General features: G+C 32.2%; 1 protein-coding gene across 1 annotated transcript; it reads right to left on the bottom strand.

Moving 5' to 3' along the window:
- Positions 1-1367: 1367 nt before the first annotated feature.
- LOC132715791 (short-chain specific acyl-CoA dehydrogenase, mitochondrial-like) lies at positions 1368-13429 on the bottom strand. Its single transcript, XM_060698859.1, has 11 exons — positions 13365-13429; positions 12254-12395; positions 10858-10969; positions 10165-10280; positions 9556-9591; positions 9044-9214; positions 8409-8465; positions 7719-7799; positions 5720-5815; positions 3191-3247; positions 1368-1926 (listed from the first exon to the last, which is right to left on the bottom strand). The coding sequence occupies exons 1-11, from the start codon at positions 13427-13429 to the stop codon at positions 1771-1773; spliced, it is 1089 nt and encodes a 362-aa protein (XP_060554842.1). The 3' UTR covers positions 1368-1770.
- Between the last annotated feature and the right edge of the window lie 2457 nt (positions 13430-15886).

The raw sequence follows: 15886 nt of genomic DNA, 5'->3' as shown, positions 1-15886 counted from the left end.
ACATCACGTTTAGTAGTTTTTAAATTTTCAAAATCCGACATTAAATAAAAAAGTTATGCAATACTAAATCTTTACATGCTTTTTTCTCAAAAACAACAAATTGGCACTTAGAACAAAACGTTTTTCAAGCGACGAAATTTAACAATTTAACAAATTACTCAATACTTTTTTCTGCATCCCAGTTGACAGTTACCTTATTTTTAACATATTCTGTCGTCTCCAATGCACAAAGTATAGATTTATTGGTGGTCATATAAACACACTTCTGATGTTTCTCCAATTCTTCATTCATTAAGTTTGCACTTATTATTACACTCATATCAAAATAGTATTGGATATGCTCGCAATTTAGTTGATAAAGGACTTTAGTTTTAAGTACATTGTTGTTATGCTGACGATCATGTCAACATCTACTCAGGGTCTTTCATATAAAAAAGTTGAACGACACTCTCTTGAGTGAGTTATTTACAAAGCATGTGCACGACAAACTATGCAATAGGAAGAGGTACATGCAGATTTTGCTGGTTTCAACGAGGCTCTCTCGGGATTGGAACCCAAAGTGTGAGAGCAGTGGTTTTTAAATCAACGACCTTAACCACTAAGCCACCTACGCCCCTAAATAAGCTCTTTTAACCATATTTTTTGCCAAAATAAGGAAAAGCCAGATTCTGTAGCAATAATTATATTTATTACACAAATAAACACTGTACATATTTACTTATCACAGCATTTGTTTACTTTAAAACAAATCATGTTTTTATCTATATATAACACTATGGCCACAGTCTAGTACCAACTATATACATGTGTATTTTCTTCAATCAAATATACACATTTAATCATTTATATTATTTAAGTTTGGCATTTCAATAATCAAAACAATGTAGTGAACACACAGCGTCACTTGCTTCAAAACAAATAATTCTCTAGCATCTATACAATACTATAACAGTCGTAGTATAATAAGATATTCTGGATAAACATTTATTTACACATACAAGTAATGTACATGTTTGGTTTAAAGCAACGTCAGTAAAACTATTGTCACACTGTAAATCTTCAATGTTCATAGTGCTGTTTTCATAGTGCAACAGCACTATGCAATAAAAATCAAATTGATAAAATTATATTTAGAATTTCAGATAGTAAATTGAATATAATTATCTAGAGAAAAAAAATGAAGTTTATAATTATGATTAATGTTCATTAATCAATACTTTTTGTCTATGTTAATAAATACATACACAATTAAATTTACCCTTTTAAAATGTATTGAATACAGACTCATAACTTTCAATAACAATAAAATGATGAGAGATCATATATTGGTATAATATCTATACAAACTCCGTTTGAGACATATAACATATAATATTAACTTTATTAATGTAAAATCTCTTAAAAAAAATCATGTTTAGAACACAAAATGTAAGTGTGATAACAAGTGCTTCTTGTGATATATATTCAAGGAAAATTTTAACCTATTTTGTAAAACATCTGAGAAAAATCTTTTCACCTCAGGCTTTTTATGGAGTGAATTGGAAGCACTCACTTTTTTTCAGAACAATTTACCACAAAACATTTCAGCCTATTAACAAAACAGTTTTCTTCTAACCATGTCATGATATTTAGAATAACCCATGTAAGAAAAGTAATTTCCATTTTTGAAGTTTTACCTTTTTCTTAATTTTTTCCTTTTTCCTATGAATTCATCTGTCAATCTTTATTCAAATATGAATTTCATTTGTTTTTTATATCTCTCAGTTTATATTAATGTGCTGCATATTGTTTGAGCAACTGTCCAGCAATGACAAGTCTCTGTATTTCACTTGTTCCCTCGTAGATTTCTGTAATTCTAGCATCTCTATATAATCTCTCAGCCGGCATGCTGGTTACAAAACCCATACCACCTAGTGTTTGTATAGCCTGAAATGAAAAACAAATGAGCCGCGTCATGACAAAACCAATAATGCATTTGCGACCAGCATGGATCCAGACCAGCCTGCGCGTCTGCGCAGTCCGATCAGGATCCATGCTGTTGGCTTACAAACCCTATTACAAGTACAGAAACTGAAAGCGAACAGCATGGATCCTGATCATACTGTGCGGATGCGCAGGCTGGTCTGGATTCATGCTGGACGCAAACCCATCATGTTGGTTTTGTCATGACGCAGCTCAAATTATGTTAATGATTACACAAATACAATTTTCCTATCTAGTTAGGGTCACAGGAACTTGGTTTGGGGTGAAAACCCTTTTGACTGATCAGTAGAACTCAAATTTGTTCAAGTGTAACAATTTTTTAACTTAAAATTCATTTTTTATATTCATACCTGTTGTTTTTGCCTCATGATAATCCTGATTGGGTTTAACAAGGCAACTTTCAATGATAAAGAAATACTTTAGATGCATTATTTCAGGCTCATAAAGGCCAGCTTATTAGTAGAACAAACTAGCACAAGTCAGGTGAATAGCTTCCACACTAGAAATTGTGATGTCAATATTTGGGTTTGAACAAACAGCAGTTAAAGTAAGTGATCAAAGGCAAATGTCTAAGCAACTTCAACCAGTCTGTAACAGAACGCCATGATAGAGAATGACCAAACATGTCAATAAATCTATTTGGGTTATATATATCAGCTAATCTGAAATAAGTTGTTGTATATGTTGTTGTATTTGTTATGCCACTTTTCTTAGTTATACTTTTGGCTGCAGATTTTCTTCCTTATAGTCTTCTTACATTGATATTGTATTCTTAATTTACAGCTTATGCTATGTTGTAAACATTAGAAAAGCGTACAGGTAAAGCATTAACTTTTCTAAAAAATTTTTATGTCTGGGTTTTACGACTCACATATATACTATAGGTCAAATGGCAACTTTCTAGCTTTACTGGAGGTGGAAGACCATAGGTGCCGTTCTGTGTGAATGGGCACCTGAGTAGAACCACCAACGTTCCGTAACCTAGCTGGATAGCTTCCTCACATAAAAGAGAACAAAGTCCACCTATAGCAGTGAGAGGCAAGTGGTTTGAAGTCAACAACCTTGGCGTGCCTCTGTACTAGAGATGAAGACTTTTAGCAATCTATTACTCAAATGGTAAACCATATTAGTAGTCAAATGGTTTAGGAAATAACAAAGTCATAAAACAAAGTCATAAATGAAAGAAAAGTTGTGTAGATCAACAAACCTGATGAGCACAAAATGTGGCAGCTTCTGAAGCAGCAAGTTTAGCCATAGCAGCATCCTGTAACATTAAAGAAGAACATCCATGTTGTGACACCAGACAAAATACAAGCTGCTGTCCTAAAGACAGTGTGCTTGACTTTTCTTAGTACTGGACATTTATACACAAAGACATTTTTTTATAATTTGGAAGTCAAGTAAGGGACATGATCATGTACAAGTTCAAAACATAGTTATGTACTCTTGCCTTATAGTAGAGTTGATAGTCATTGTATTGTGCTGTTGATTCAATGATTCAAATCATTCCTTGGTACAAAAAAAACTTGGAGTTAAAAAAGAAACACTGACATGCAGGAAGAATAGCTTTCATTATTATATAAATATTATGGACTAAGTTAAGCTAAAAAAAAAAAAGAATCTTTTTATACATGGCACAAACTTTTTCTTATCAAAAACAGTTATAGAAACAAGAGCTGTCCGTAAGACAGCGCGCTCGACTTTTTTATTGCTTGCCAATAAAAAAAGTTTTTGCAGTAAAAGGCAATACAAGAATCTCTGTATTTTTAAAGTGAACAATGGCCATGAGCATTAAGATATTTAGTGAAGAATTATTTTACTGAATTGTGTGATACCCTTGAACACTGCAGCAAAGTTTGAAATGTTTAAGTCAAAAGAGGGCTGGTAAGAAAGAAAAAAAAACTTTTTTAGTGCTTGCCTATAATACAAAACATTGACAGTTAAGGGCCATAATTCAAATAAAATCTTTGACAGAATTACCTTCTCCTGGACATGTTTGGGAATCATGATTGTAAACAAGTATTCCAACTTTCAAATTAATATCTCAAACAGTTCAGTCAAAAAGTGGACTGGTACTAAAAACTTAACCAAGATTCTAAGTCGATAAAAGGCCTTAATTTTTAAAACAAATCCTTGACAGAGTTACCTTCTCTTGCGTACAGATGGGGGTAATGATGTGAAATAGCATTAAAAGTTTCAAAGCAATATCTCAAAGGGTTAAGGCAATAAGTGGATTTTACCCATATTCAATGTTATTTTCTAAGTCAAAAAGGGGCATAATTCTGTCAAAAACCTTGACAGAGTTATGTCCTCTTGTCTGTTGATGAAGGTCGTGATGGTAAACAAGTATGGTCAGTTTCAAAGCAATACCTCCAATGGTTTTGAAATAAAGTGAGGTGGTACAAAAAAACTTAACCAAGCTCAATACACTTTCTAAGTCAAAAAAGGGCCATAATTCTGTCAAAAACCTTGACAGAGTTATGTACTCTTGTCTGTAGATGGAGGTTATGATGGTGAACAAGTATGGTAAGTTTCAAAGCCATACTTGTAATACTTCTGAAATAAAGTGGGGTGGTACGAAAAACTTAACCAAGGTGTGACGCCAACGCCGACGCCGGGGCGAGTAGGATAGCTCCCCTTTTCATAGAAAAGTCGAGCTAAAAATGCTTGAACTATTAAAATTTCAACTTTGTTCATAGTTTAACTGAAAGCAATATTAAGATCTTGACTCATTATTGCAGCACTGCAAGTAGCAAAGCTACTGTCAATACCACAGTTTTAGAACAGGTGGGATATTTTCCTCATACATTGTATATATTTGTTTGAAATTAGAAAATCAATTAGAAGACTGCACCAAAAAGAAAGCGTAACATGCTGGTCTAGTACTTATAATACATATCTAACTGCAATACAACTCAACTGAGACCAAGTAAATTTATAGGCACATTATGCTTCAGAAAGGAATAAATTTTTACTTCTTTAAAGATGGAAAGCATAAATTTTATATCTATTTAATAGTTACAGAAAATGTTACATGCTAGTCACCTGAAGAAATTAGCAATAAATGTGAAATTATTTGTCAGAAAAGTAACAAAATGTAAAATATAGTATTTGACTTCAATACAAAATACTTATTCACTATTGCTGTATTTATTGCCAAAAAGCAACAGAGGAAAAAGATGTTTCGGGTTATTGGCCAATGAGTAACATTTTGGGTACTATTAAAGTACAACAAAATTAAAAAGCTTTTGAGAAGTAAAAGCATTTCTATGGCATAATGGGCCTTTAAGAATTTTAAGAGTACATAATCATTTTTTATCATTACAGATCAGAACTGCGAAAAATGTTGATATTTATTTTTATCACACAACCGTGCTGATTTTGCGACTCCGTAAAAATGGTATTGCACGGCCGTGCATATATTTTGACGTGACGTCATTACCGTTATACAAACATAGTGTAAAGACGCGCCAATTGTTAGCGTTAAACTATAGGCGCATCAGTGAAATATGACTCTTTTTACACTTTAAACAGTCTTTATTTTGGGTGTGTGATAAATAGAATATTAAATTCATATAAGTTCAATACTGAATTTATTGCACTCGTTGAATAAAATTATATTATGCTCGCCAGAGGCTCGCATAATATAATTTTATTCAACTCGTGCAATAAATTCAGTATTGAACTTACACTCATTTAATGTCCTCTATATATTTATCAATGCAAGGTTGTGTACCTTGGTATATGGTTTCCCAGCATCCTTCAGCATGGCAGCTTTCCATGTGAGTAGTCTGGCACTTTCTATCTGTACCTCCATATTAGCTAGTTTGTCCTGTAATTCAAGTGTTAAAATGTTTAACTTTATTTCATCCAAAATTGAATCATTTTAATCAAAAACAAGAGGGCCAAGATGGCCCTGAGGTCGCTCACCTGTATATAAGCCCCCCAAACCCCCATCCCCCCCCCAACGTTGCAGAGCCAATTTAACCCAAGGGCTTTTATTTGCACAAACTTGGTAGACACCCATAAGAAGATGTTTCACGCTAAACATTTAAGCTCGAGCTCAATGGGCTTTTTAAAAGAAGATTTTTTTTAAGTTTTTACTATACACATATAGTTAAAAACAATGACACCCCTGGGGCCAGGCCAGTTTTGACCCAAGGGTTTTTATTTGAACAAACTTTGTAGACACTTACTAGAAGATGTTTCATGCTTAATATCTAAACTCTAGCTATTTGGGTTTTTTCAAAGAAGATTTAAAGTTTTGCTAAACACATATAAAGAAAATCAATGACCCCCCGGGGCGGGGCCAATTTTGACCCCTGGGCTTGTATTTGAACAAACTTGGTAGACACCTATTAGAACATGTTTCATGCTAAATATCTTAGCCATAGCTCTTTGAGTTCTTTAAAAGAAGATTTTTTAAGTTTTTACAATATGCATATAGGGAAAATCAATGACCCCCCGGGGCCGGGCCAATTTTGACCCCAGGGCTTTTATTTGAACAAACTTGGTAGACACACACTAGAAGATGTTTCATGCCAAATATCTAAGCTCTAGCTCTTTGAGTTCTTTAAAAGAAGATTTTTAAGTTTTTACTATATGCATATAGGGAAAATCAATGACCCCCGGGGCGGGGCCAATTTTCACCCCAGGGCTTTTATTTGAACAAACTTGGTAGACACCCATTAGAACATGTTTCATGCTAAATATCTTAGCTCTAGCTCTTTAGGTTCTTTAAAAGAAGATTTTTTTAAGTTTTTACTATATGCATATTGGGAAAATCAATGACCCCCCTGGGCAGGGCCAATTTTGACCCCAGGGCTTTTATTTGAACAAACTTGGTAGACACTCACTAGAAGATGTCTCATGCCAAATATCTAAGCTCTAGCTCTTATGGTTTTTTAAAAGAAGATTTTTAAAGTTTTTTCTTTTGGTTGCCATGGCAACCAGAGTTAAGCATGGAATTAAATTCTTTGAACAATTTTGAAAGGTGACCACCAAAGGAACATTCCTGTGAAGTTTAGATGAAATTGGCTTGGTGGTTTATGAGGAGATGTCATTTAAAGTAAAGTTTACGGACGGATGGACGACGGACGGACGACGGACGAAAGGCGATCACAAAAGCTCACCCTATCACTTTGTGACAGGTGAGCTAATAATTTAATTTCAAAGATCACATTTTGCAGTTCTAACCAACAAGACAGCAGAAAAAACAATGGCAACAAAACAGCTCCTAAACAGCATAGTTTCTTGAAATTAAACTTTATCAAATGAAAAAAATATTTTAAAAAACCAAAACAACAAGAATATGTTTGGTAAATAAAAAGTATTTAGTAATCCTTTTTCTAACTGTTTCCTTGCAGAGTTTAACAATATTTCGTCCAACTTTGTTTTAAGCCACATTAGTAATAGTTCACTATAGTCTTCAATCATTTTTCTCATTTTTCAATGTTTTTCTGGTGCAATAGAACCATTTGCTCTAATATGTTTTATTGTGGGCACAAAAGAAGAATCACCAACTCTCAATAGGTATCAAAATAGCTTATACTAACATATTACCAGACAAGCTAAAAATTTGTTCACGGTAAAAAAATTAACCCCAATATGTCCACTCCTATGACTCTTCTTCTGGGTTTACAAATAACCTTACTTACATGGAAAAATTCAATAACTTTTAATCACATATTTATACATTTATAAATTAGAAAAGAATAATAGAAAAGGTCTCGTACCTGAATCATCTGTGTTTTGGATATGGGCTCATTAAAAGCCATTCTCTTTTGGGCATAATCTATTGCACATTCTAAAGCTGCCTGTAATGTGAAAATAGAACAATAATTCTATTTTTTCCTTTCCTGATCAAATGTGATACATTGGACACAGCTCTTTTGATCATTATTGTTTGGAATATGTTTTATTGTTAAATGACTCCACAGGTTACATTTTTACTCTTATCTGCAAATAACTGCATTTATTTAATGCGTAACAGTGAGTGCACAAGTAAAAGTTACAAATAAATTTAAATTTTGCCGTAATTGTGTTCAATTTGATGCAAAAAAAATCCACATGACACGAGAACATTTCTATAAATAGCATTCCAAATGTATTAGTTTTGCTCAAATGACCTCAGCAAGTGTTGTTGAAGCTTGGAACTGCGACAAAATGCTCAAGAGCACTTGAGTTCAAGTAGCACTAACTACATGTATTTTAATCAGACACTGTTTATAGGTATCAACATCATGATGATGTTGCGTTTTTCTTGACTGTGATATGGGTTTGTCATATATATGTTATGACTGTATTTACATACTTTGGTGAAATCTTTTAAATTCTTATGTTCTGTAGTATGTATGTACAGTTATATAGAAGTCTACAAACTTTTTAAACAGTCCTCGTAAATGAGGATTACTATATTTACTCACCTGAGCTATTCCAAGACCTTGTGCAGCTATTCCAATTCTCCCAGCATCCAATGTTTGCTGAAAAAAACACAGAAGGATATAAACTAACACAAATAACTATCACATACATTCAATTCTGTAAAACTCATTAAAATTCAAGCATTTACCCTTTTTTTCCTTAAGCATAATCTATTATCTAATACATTTCAACGAACACAAATAATTTTTTCTTCTTCTTCAAACCATGTTAATTTTTGTAAGTAAACATAATTGTAATTTTGTTTATTTATACATATGTGCAGATAAGGGTGGCTTCCCATCATAATATGAAGGTCTTGAAATGCTTGCTTCTACAGTACAGATGCCCTGACTGAATGGTATGAGGATATAAAGAAAGCCTAAACACAGGATAATCCGATATTTAGTTAATATGCATAAATCACATTATGAAATTGGTGTCTAGGTAATAACTGATATAAAAGTTAACTATTCGCGTATCAATCAATGGATGACCTCCCTAATAATTCATAAAGGTAATGCATATCTTGGGTAACTTAGGGCACATAATAAAAACAAAAGCGCCTTTATATAAAATTTATTTTAGAAATTTGTTTGCACACATATAAAATATGTCATATTTTTCCTAATTACTTTACCATAGCTATTTTAAATCCAAGACCAGGTTCCCCAAGCAAGTTTTCTTTCGGTATTCTACATTCATCAAATATAAGGTTACAGGTTGAGGTGGCCCTTATTCCAAGCTTATCTTCCTTTTGACCTAAAGACAAACCTTCTGTGGGCTTTGGTACTAAAAAGGCACTTATACCCTGAAAATTCAATAAAGTTACCATTCCATATTTGTTAAATAGACAATAAAATCATGTTGAACTGTAAAATTTACCATTGATTGTCAAGGTTATAATTATGTGTTCAAGTTCTGATCGTCATATATCAGAATTAGCATTTTTTGCTAAAATATGTTTTCAAATTACAGTAAAGTTAGCTGAACTAAATCTTAAAATATTTAAAAACCAAAGTTGTAGCTGCAAAAAATACAGGTTATTTAATGATTATGAGATAATTACATGTACATATTTATGGTTATGAGATAAATACACACTTAATGATAATGAGATATCTAACTTGACAATAATTTTACACAACCTACCTTATGCTTTTTACTTTTGTCTGTTGTAGCAAATACCTAAAATGACATTTTAAAATATTAACATCACGATAACTTGTAGAGTATTTTCATAAGACATATCACAAATTCGAGATTCCTGATATATGTATTATACTAACATAAGGTTCTATATATATTTCCAAAGTTCACAAAGAGGTAACATTAAGTAAAGGTCAATGCTAGAAATTACATGTAAGACATTTATTTATTCTGCAACATATACATCCAATGGCAAGATAGAAATAAATTCACAGGCTAAATTGAAACATATGCTGTTGGTAGGACAGCGTGTTTGACTATCCTCGGTGCTTGAAAGTAAAATCAGAGCCTGGAAAATGTAGAAATTTCTATGTTCAAAAAGGACTATCATTCTGTCAAAACCATAATAAGAGTTATGGGCCTTGGATTCTTTTCGGTAGTTTTGAAGATACCAACTTGCATTCAAGAAAATCTTAACCAATGTTTGACGCTGTCACCAACATGGACCCTAACAACTACCCAAATGTTATGACAACGCCTTAACAAGGGTGCACTGAACAGATCCACTATTTTGCTGACAATCAATCTAAAAACTAGTTAATCAATATTTACCACAGTAGCTTCTGATTCATATCCATTTGTTATCCAAGCTTTTGTTCCATTCAAAACCCACTCATCTCCCTCCAGTCTAGCTGTTGTAGAGGCTGCCCCTGCGTCACTACCATTACCTTTAATAATTCATATAATCAATAACAGCATATCTTTTCAAGCCTTTTTGTAAAGGTTTCATTTTACATGCATGTAGCCAGTGTACAAATAACATGGAAAGTTTCCAGTTTTAATGGTTAAGGAAAACTCATTGTATCTCGTTTTAAATTGATAGGGTAGAAAAACTAACGGTGATCTATATGAAGTACCCTGCAACCTTAACCACACAGCTATTGTGTACTAAAACAGAATATAAATTTCATCATAAACCTTCAGTTAGCTTCTAAGATCAAGAAAAAGTTCTGGTTTCATGACAAAATTGCTTGAAGACTCCTAATATGTTAAAACTGAATGTAAAACTGGTTCATTCATATAAAAGTAAAAAAAAATCTTCAATTTCTACTTAAAACATTTGTGATTTTATCTACATAAAGCCATGAAAGATAATAAAGGTCTCATTTAAGAACTAGAACACTGATAAATAGAACTATGCACATAAAGGGAGACCATTCAAATTAAGAATAATTTTGTGAAATGTACAATAGTTCCTTTCCCTGCAATTGACTAAAAATTCTATATTATCATTTGTATAGGTACCTGGCTCACTCAGGGCAAAGCATCCAACTTTTTCCCCATGAAGGAAGGGTTTCATAAAGGTTTCTTTCTGTGCTGGAGTAGCATACATCTTGATAGGTCCGAGGTACAATGACTGGAAATGACAAACAAAAATTCTCAAATCTTTAAAGTTTATATACATGTAGAAATTCTTCTGTTACCCCAATCCCTCGACAGAAATAACTATGTATTGCTATATTTTTGTAATTTCACACATTACTATTAAAATCATTATTACCGCTATCATCATTATAATTAAATATACAAGAATAACAAGAACTATTTAATATGACACTCTTTTCATATACACATGTACATATACATACATCTAAAATGCTTTACAAACCACATGCATCAATTAATACATGCACCAATACACATAACTTATTTACATCCTAGTTAATTTGAAAGTCAAAATCAATTAAAATCATTTTAAAGTAAAAGATATGCCTGCAGGTTGATATTCAGAAGAAAATTTTATGATGATATGTCAATACTACTGAGAGCTGTAGAACAATTTTAAAATAAAAAAAATCCGGTTTGCCCGGGAAAAAAACATAACATAAAATTTTTTAAAAAAATACTGTACATAAAATGCTTTTTTTTAAATTTTTTTTACAAAACCCCATTTCCCCCCAATTAATAAAACCCCTCACAAGGTTCTTTTTAAACATTTAGTGTTTAAATAGTTAAAAGGGGTTTTGGGAAGGGGAATTTTAGTAAATATCCTTTTAATTTTTGGGACGGGGAAAATTACCAACTTTTAAACCTCCGATTTTCATAATTTTCATAAACGGTACAGATAGAAGTGCTTCTTACACAATAAACTAGGCCTAAGGCTAAGAAGCTCAGCTCAGCATCCTTGATGATGTTCCGGCCTGAACACTATATGAACTAGGAATTTTCTATAACCAATAATTTTCTAAGTTAACAAAGGGGAATAATCTGTACAATACAATGCTAGAGTAATGGGTCTTGGTTCAATCATTTACAATTATGATCATGAAGACACATATCATGCATAAAGTTTCAAGGTCACCACTTCAGAGTTACACAAACTTGCATTCTTAGTTCACAAAGGGAGATAATTCAGTGTAATTCTAAACAGCTACACTTGAAATGATGAATCAAATACAATAACCAAAAGGCATTGAAGGTTCAAGTAAATAAGTAAGTGGTTACCATAATGAGAAATGTACATCAGTGGTTACCATAATGAGAAATGTACATCAGTGGTTACCATAATGAGAAATGTACATAAGTGGTTACCATAATGAGAAATGTACATAAGTGGTTACCATAATGAGAAATGTAGCTGTGACCATAGGGTGAACTGAATTCATTCCCTTTAAATAGGCCAAGATAAACACCCACTTACATTATTTACACTCATGATACAGCCAGTTGATGCACATCCTCTACTGATCTCTTCCATGGCTATAGCATATGCTAGATAATCTAAACCTGTACCACCATCTTCCTCTGATATATCAACACACAGTAGTCCCCTTTTTTCCAAACTTTACCCTTAAAATAAAAGAAGTCTTATGTTTTTAAAGGTTTTTCCCTACGATAAAATCATTTGATATATATCTTTTGCGTAAAAAAAAAGGGTTTCCTCAAAGCACCCTTTAAGTTAAAGCTCAAAATGGTAGTTTTTTTTCAAAATTGTCAACTTTTCTTTGTATTTTAATCTAAAAAACTAAAAATTTGAAAATTTTCTGCTGGAAGTGAAACAACTATTCAAAAAACTTTTTAAGTTTTTCCTTAAAAATACAGTGTAACCAGTTTGCCCTTATTAGGAAAAAATTTCATTTTCCCCGAATAAAAATAAGTCATCAAAAGAGGTAGACGCCTTTATCACTAGAAAAAAAACTCCCCTTCCAAAAAAATCTGTAAAACATTTGAAAAATTCCTTGATGAGTTCCCTTTTAAAAAGGCCATAAATGATAAAAACATGGTAGTAAAAAGTTGGGGAAAAAATTGGTTTGTTAATATTTTTTACAATAATAATTTTACATATTTAAAAAATACAAATCATTAAATGGTTTAAATTAAAATTTTTTGTGTAAAAAGACTTAGAAAGACTTTAAAGACCAGAAAAGAAAAATTGGGGGGGGGATAAATTACATCTTTTTGAGTCAAAAATGCTTTGTTTTCCCGCTTTTGAAAAAGGATGCTTTGTCATTTTTAGAGCTAAGGGGGCCCGTTCCCTTTCAGCAAAAACCGGGGTTTTTCCAAAAATTGTGAGTTCTGACAAAATGGAAAACCCCGGGTGAGGAAAAGCACCTAACGCTTCCAGATGCCATCTAAATTTTTTTTTAAAAATTCACAAAGCTAAGTAACGCGTATTTTTCGTAATTACCAATAATTTGAAAATTCACCAAATAAAATAAAATCTTTGCGTAATAAAAACGCAAATCAAAATATCAGTACCCAATTTGTTTTGATACTCTAGCGTATTTCCAATATCTCGGACCGTAATTCACCTAGTAAAAACTGCCAAACAAATCCCAAAATAGCCTGTTTTCCTTTCTGTACTTTCATTTTCCATTTGTTAACCACGTACATTTGAGTAGACTGGTTATATTAAAGTCCTTTTTTCACGGCAAAAGCTTTATATACTTATGAGAGATAACTAAATCGCGGCCCAGACTGAGGTTTTTTTACTTTCTGCTACAACAAAATGGCGAAACGGAGCCGAAAAAAATCAATCATTTCAGCGCAGTCTAAGAAAATATTTGGTTATCTTACCGAGCCAGAGCCTAAGGATGTTGTAAGAAATTTGTTAAATGAACTTTTAGACAATGTTTGTTCGTAGTCTTTGTGTATATTGTTTCCGAGATACTGGACAATACTTTTACCGATGCAAATCTATGCAAATCAATAAATTTTCGATGATACCCAATTTTGTTTCTGTGTTACCCAATTGCTTGTCAAGTCCAGGGGTAAATACCCAATTAACTCAAAAGCTTATCTGTAGCTCTGCACTTCATATTGTATGCTATTCTCTAGTAGATTCGTGACTCTTATTTTGAAAAATTACACTTGCCCAACAAATATCAGACATACATACAGTGCAATTAGTGCTTTTGTTAAATAAACAATCTATAACTCCATGATTTAAATTAGAGACATCTATGGTCAGTCAGCCATGTTTTGAATGGGAGCTTAAACTGAGAGCACTATGGTACGGTGGTATGTTAATTGATGGCCCTTTTTGGATTCAGTAGAACTTTTTGTAACAGAATATGATGTCACTACAGTTTCAGCAGATGACCTTCACTTGTCGGAACATGAAATTTTAAGTTTTACCGTTAAATATGGGGTAAAATAAAGAAGTATTTCTAACACACACCGGCAGCTTTGGATTTTCCTATCAATGACAGAATTTATTTGAAATGAAAAAAATTCTAACAATTTCTATCCAAATTCACAAAAAGCAGCACTTTCACTTTAATGGTGGAAACAGTATTTGGTGGCATTCAATGTGTAAAGAAACAAATTTTCTGATTACATCGGAATGGGCAAGGACGCGGTACCCGCGGGGAGTACTATAACAACAAAAACATTAGCTAGACTCTTCTAGAAAATCTAGGATGTATTTGTATCGTAAATTAAATTATCTGGAAACATTGTCCAATATTTGTTCTCACGTCAATAAATGTTGGAGTCATTGCCTACATACAAAATTCCTAAAACATGTGTTAGGGGTTCACAAAAAAGCATGCAATGATGCTGTTTTAGGTGAATTAGGGAGATTTCCATTATATTTTGATTGCATAATCAGTTGTATTAAGTATTATACAAGGTTAACCAAATCTCCAATTAGTGAACTTTTAAAAAATGCTTATGTTGAAAGTGAAAAATTGTACAATTGTAAAAAAAACAGTTGGTTATCCAATGTATTCTTCATACTAAAATATTTTAAAATACCTGAAAGTCAATATAGTGATAAGCATCTGTATGTTGTTGTTCGAAAACAACTATTGAGCACTTTTAAAATTCGATTTATGGATAAATTAAAAAATGCTGTTGATAATGATGGAAAACTACGTACTTATGCACTGTTTAAAACAAATTTTTGTAGGGAACCTTATTTAGCAGTAATCAAAGATAAAACTATTAGAGCTTGTTTTACAAAGTTAAGGATAAGTTCTCACAAATTACAAATAGAGATTGGGAGATATAAAAAAATCAAGTCTGATAAAAGATTTTGCGAAGTTTGCAACTCAAATGAAGTTGAAGACGAGCTACATTTTGTAACTGCTTGCAATGCTTTTATTAGTCAACGCAGCATTATATATAATGAAATAAAAGATAAGAATTTAAACTTTGAAAAAATGTCTGAAATAAGCAAATTCATTTGGTTAATGAGCAACGAAGATGAAAAAATCATAAAACAATTTGTAGATTTTATTTTTACTTGTTTTAAACTCAGAAATGATAATGGGAAAACATAAATTAATCTAACTTGGTATATATATATATATTTATTCTTTTTTTTTGAGAGAGACATGTGTATTGTACAGTTTTGTTACAAAACAGGTACTGTACGCTATCTGTTTGTGTAAATTAGATGATATATGAAGAGTAAAAACAAAATGTAATTTTCAATTCATATATATATGTAGTTATGATGTTTAATTGTGGTTCGCGGAACCCTGTCGTTTGCTGTGTTTGTTTGTTTTGTTTTTGTTTTCTTTTCTTTAAGTTTATTGTTCTTACTATATCCCGGGACAACCAATATTCAATCAGTTAAGCTGTTTTTAGCCAATAATAAATGGAAGGGGAAATTATACTTTAAATTTATTTTAGCTATTAATGCATCTATTAACACTTATTCATTTTCAGGTTGGTACATTTTCAACAAGTCTTGATCTTTCTTAGAAATTCAATAAAAACAACATGACCCACTTGGGTTAGTCCCAGGAATATTTTAACCTAAATTCAAACAGCAGGGTAATCACCTTGGAAAATTTGTAAAAGATTAATCAGGGCCACTAAAAAT

This window comes from Ruditapes philippinarum, unplaced genomic scaffold, assembly GCF_026571515.1.
Source record: "Ruditapes philippinarum isolate M1 unplaced genomic scaffold, ASM2657151v2 ctg5379_1_1_1_1, whole genome shotgun sequence".
Taxonomy (NCBI): Eukaryota; Metazoa; Mollusca; class Bivalvia; order Venerida; family Veneridae; genus Ruditapes; species Ruditapes philippinarum.
The sequence above is the reverse complement of the archived record's forward strand: the minus strand, read 5'-3'. Positions and strand labels throughout refer to the sequence as shown.

What these genes read in the sequence shown, in the direction of transcription:
- LOC132715791 (XM_060698859.1), bottom strand. Translation starts at nt 13,429, where the DNA reads ATGGAAAATGAAAGTACAGAAAGGAAAACAGGCTATTTTGGGATTTGT. An exon ending in TGTTTGGCAGTTTTTACTAG is followed by an intron (nt 12,396 to 13,364) that starts GTGAATTACGGT and finishes TTAAGGGTAAAG; the next exon opens with TTTGGAAAAAAGGGGACTAC. An exon ending in AAGGTCTTGGAATAGCTCAG is followed by an intron (nt 7,800 to 8,408) that starts GTGAGTAAATAT and finishes TTCACATTACAG; the next exon opens with GCAGCTTTAGAATGTGCAAT.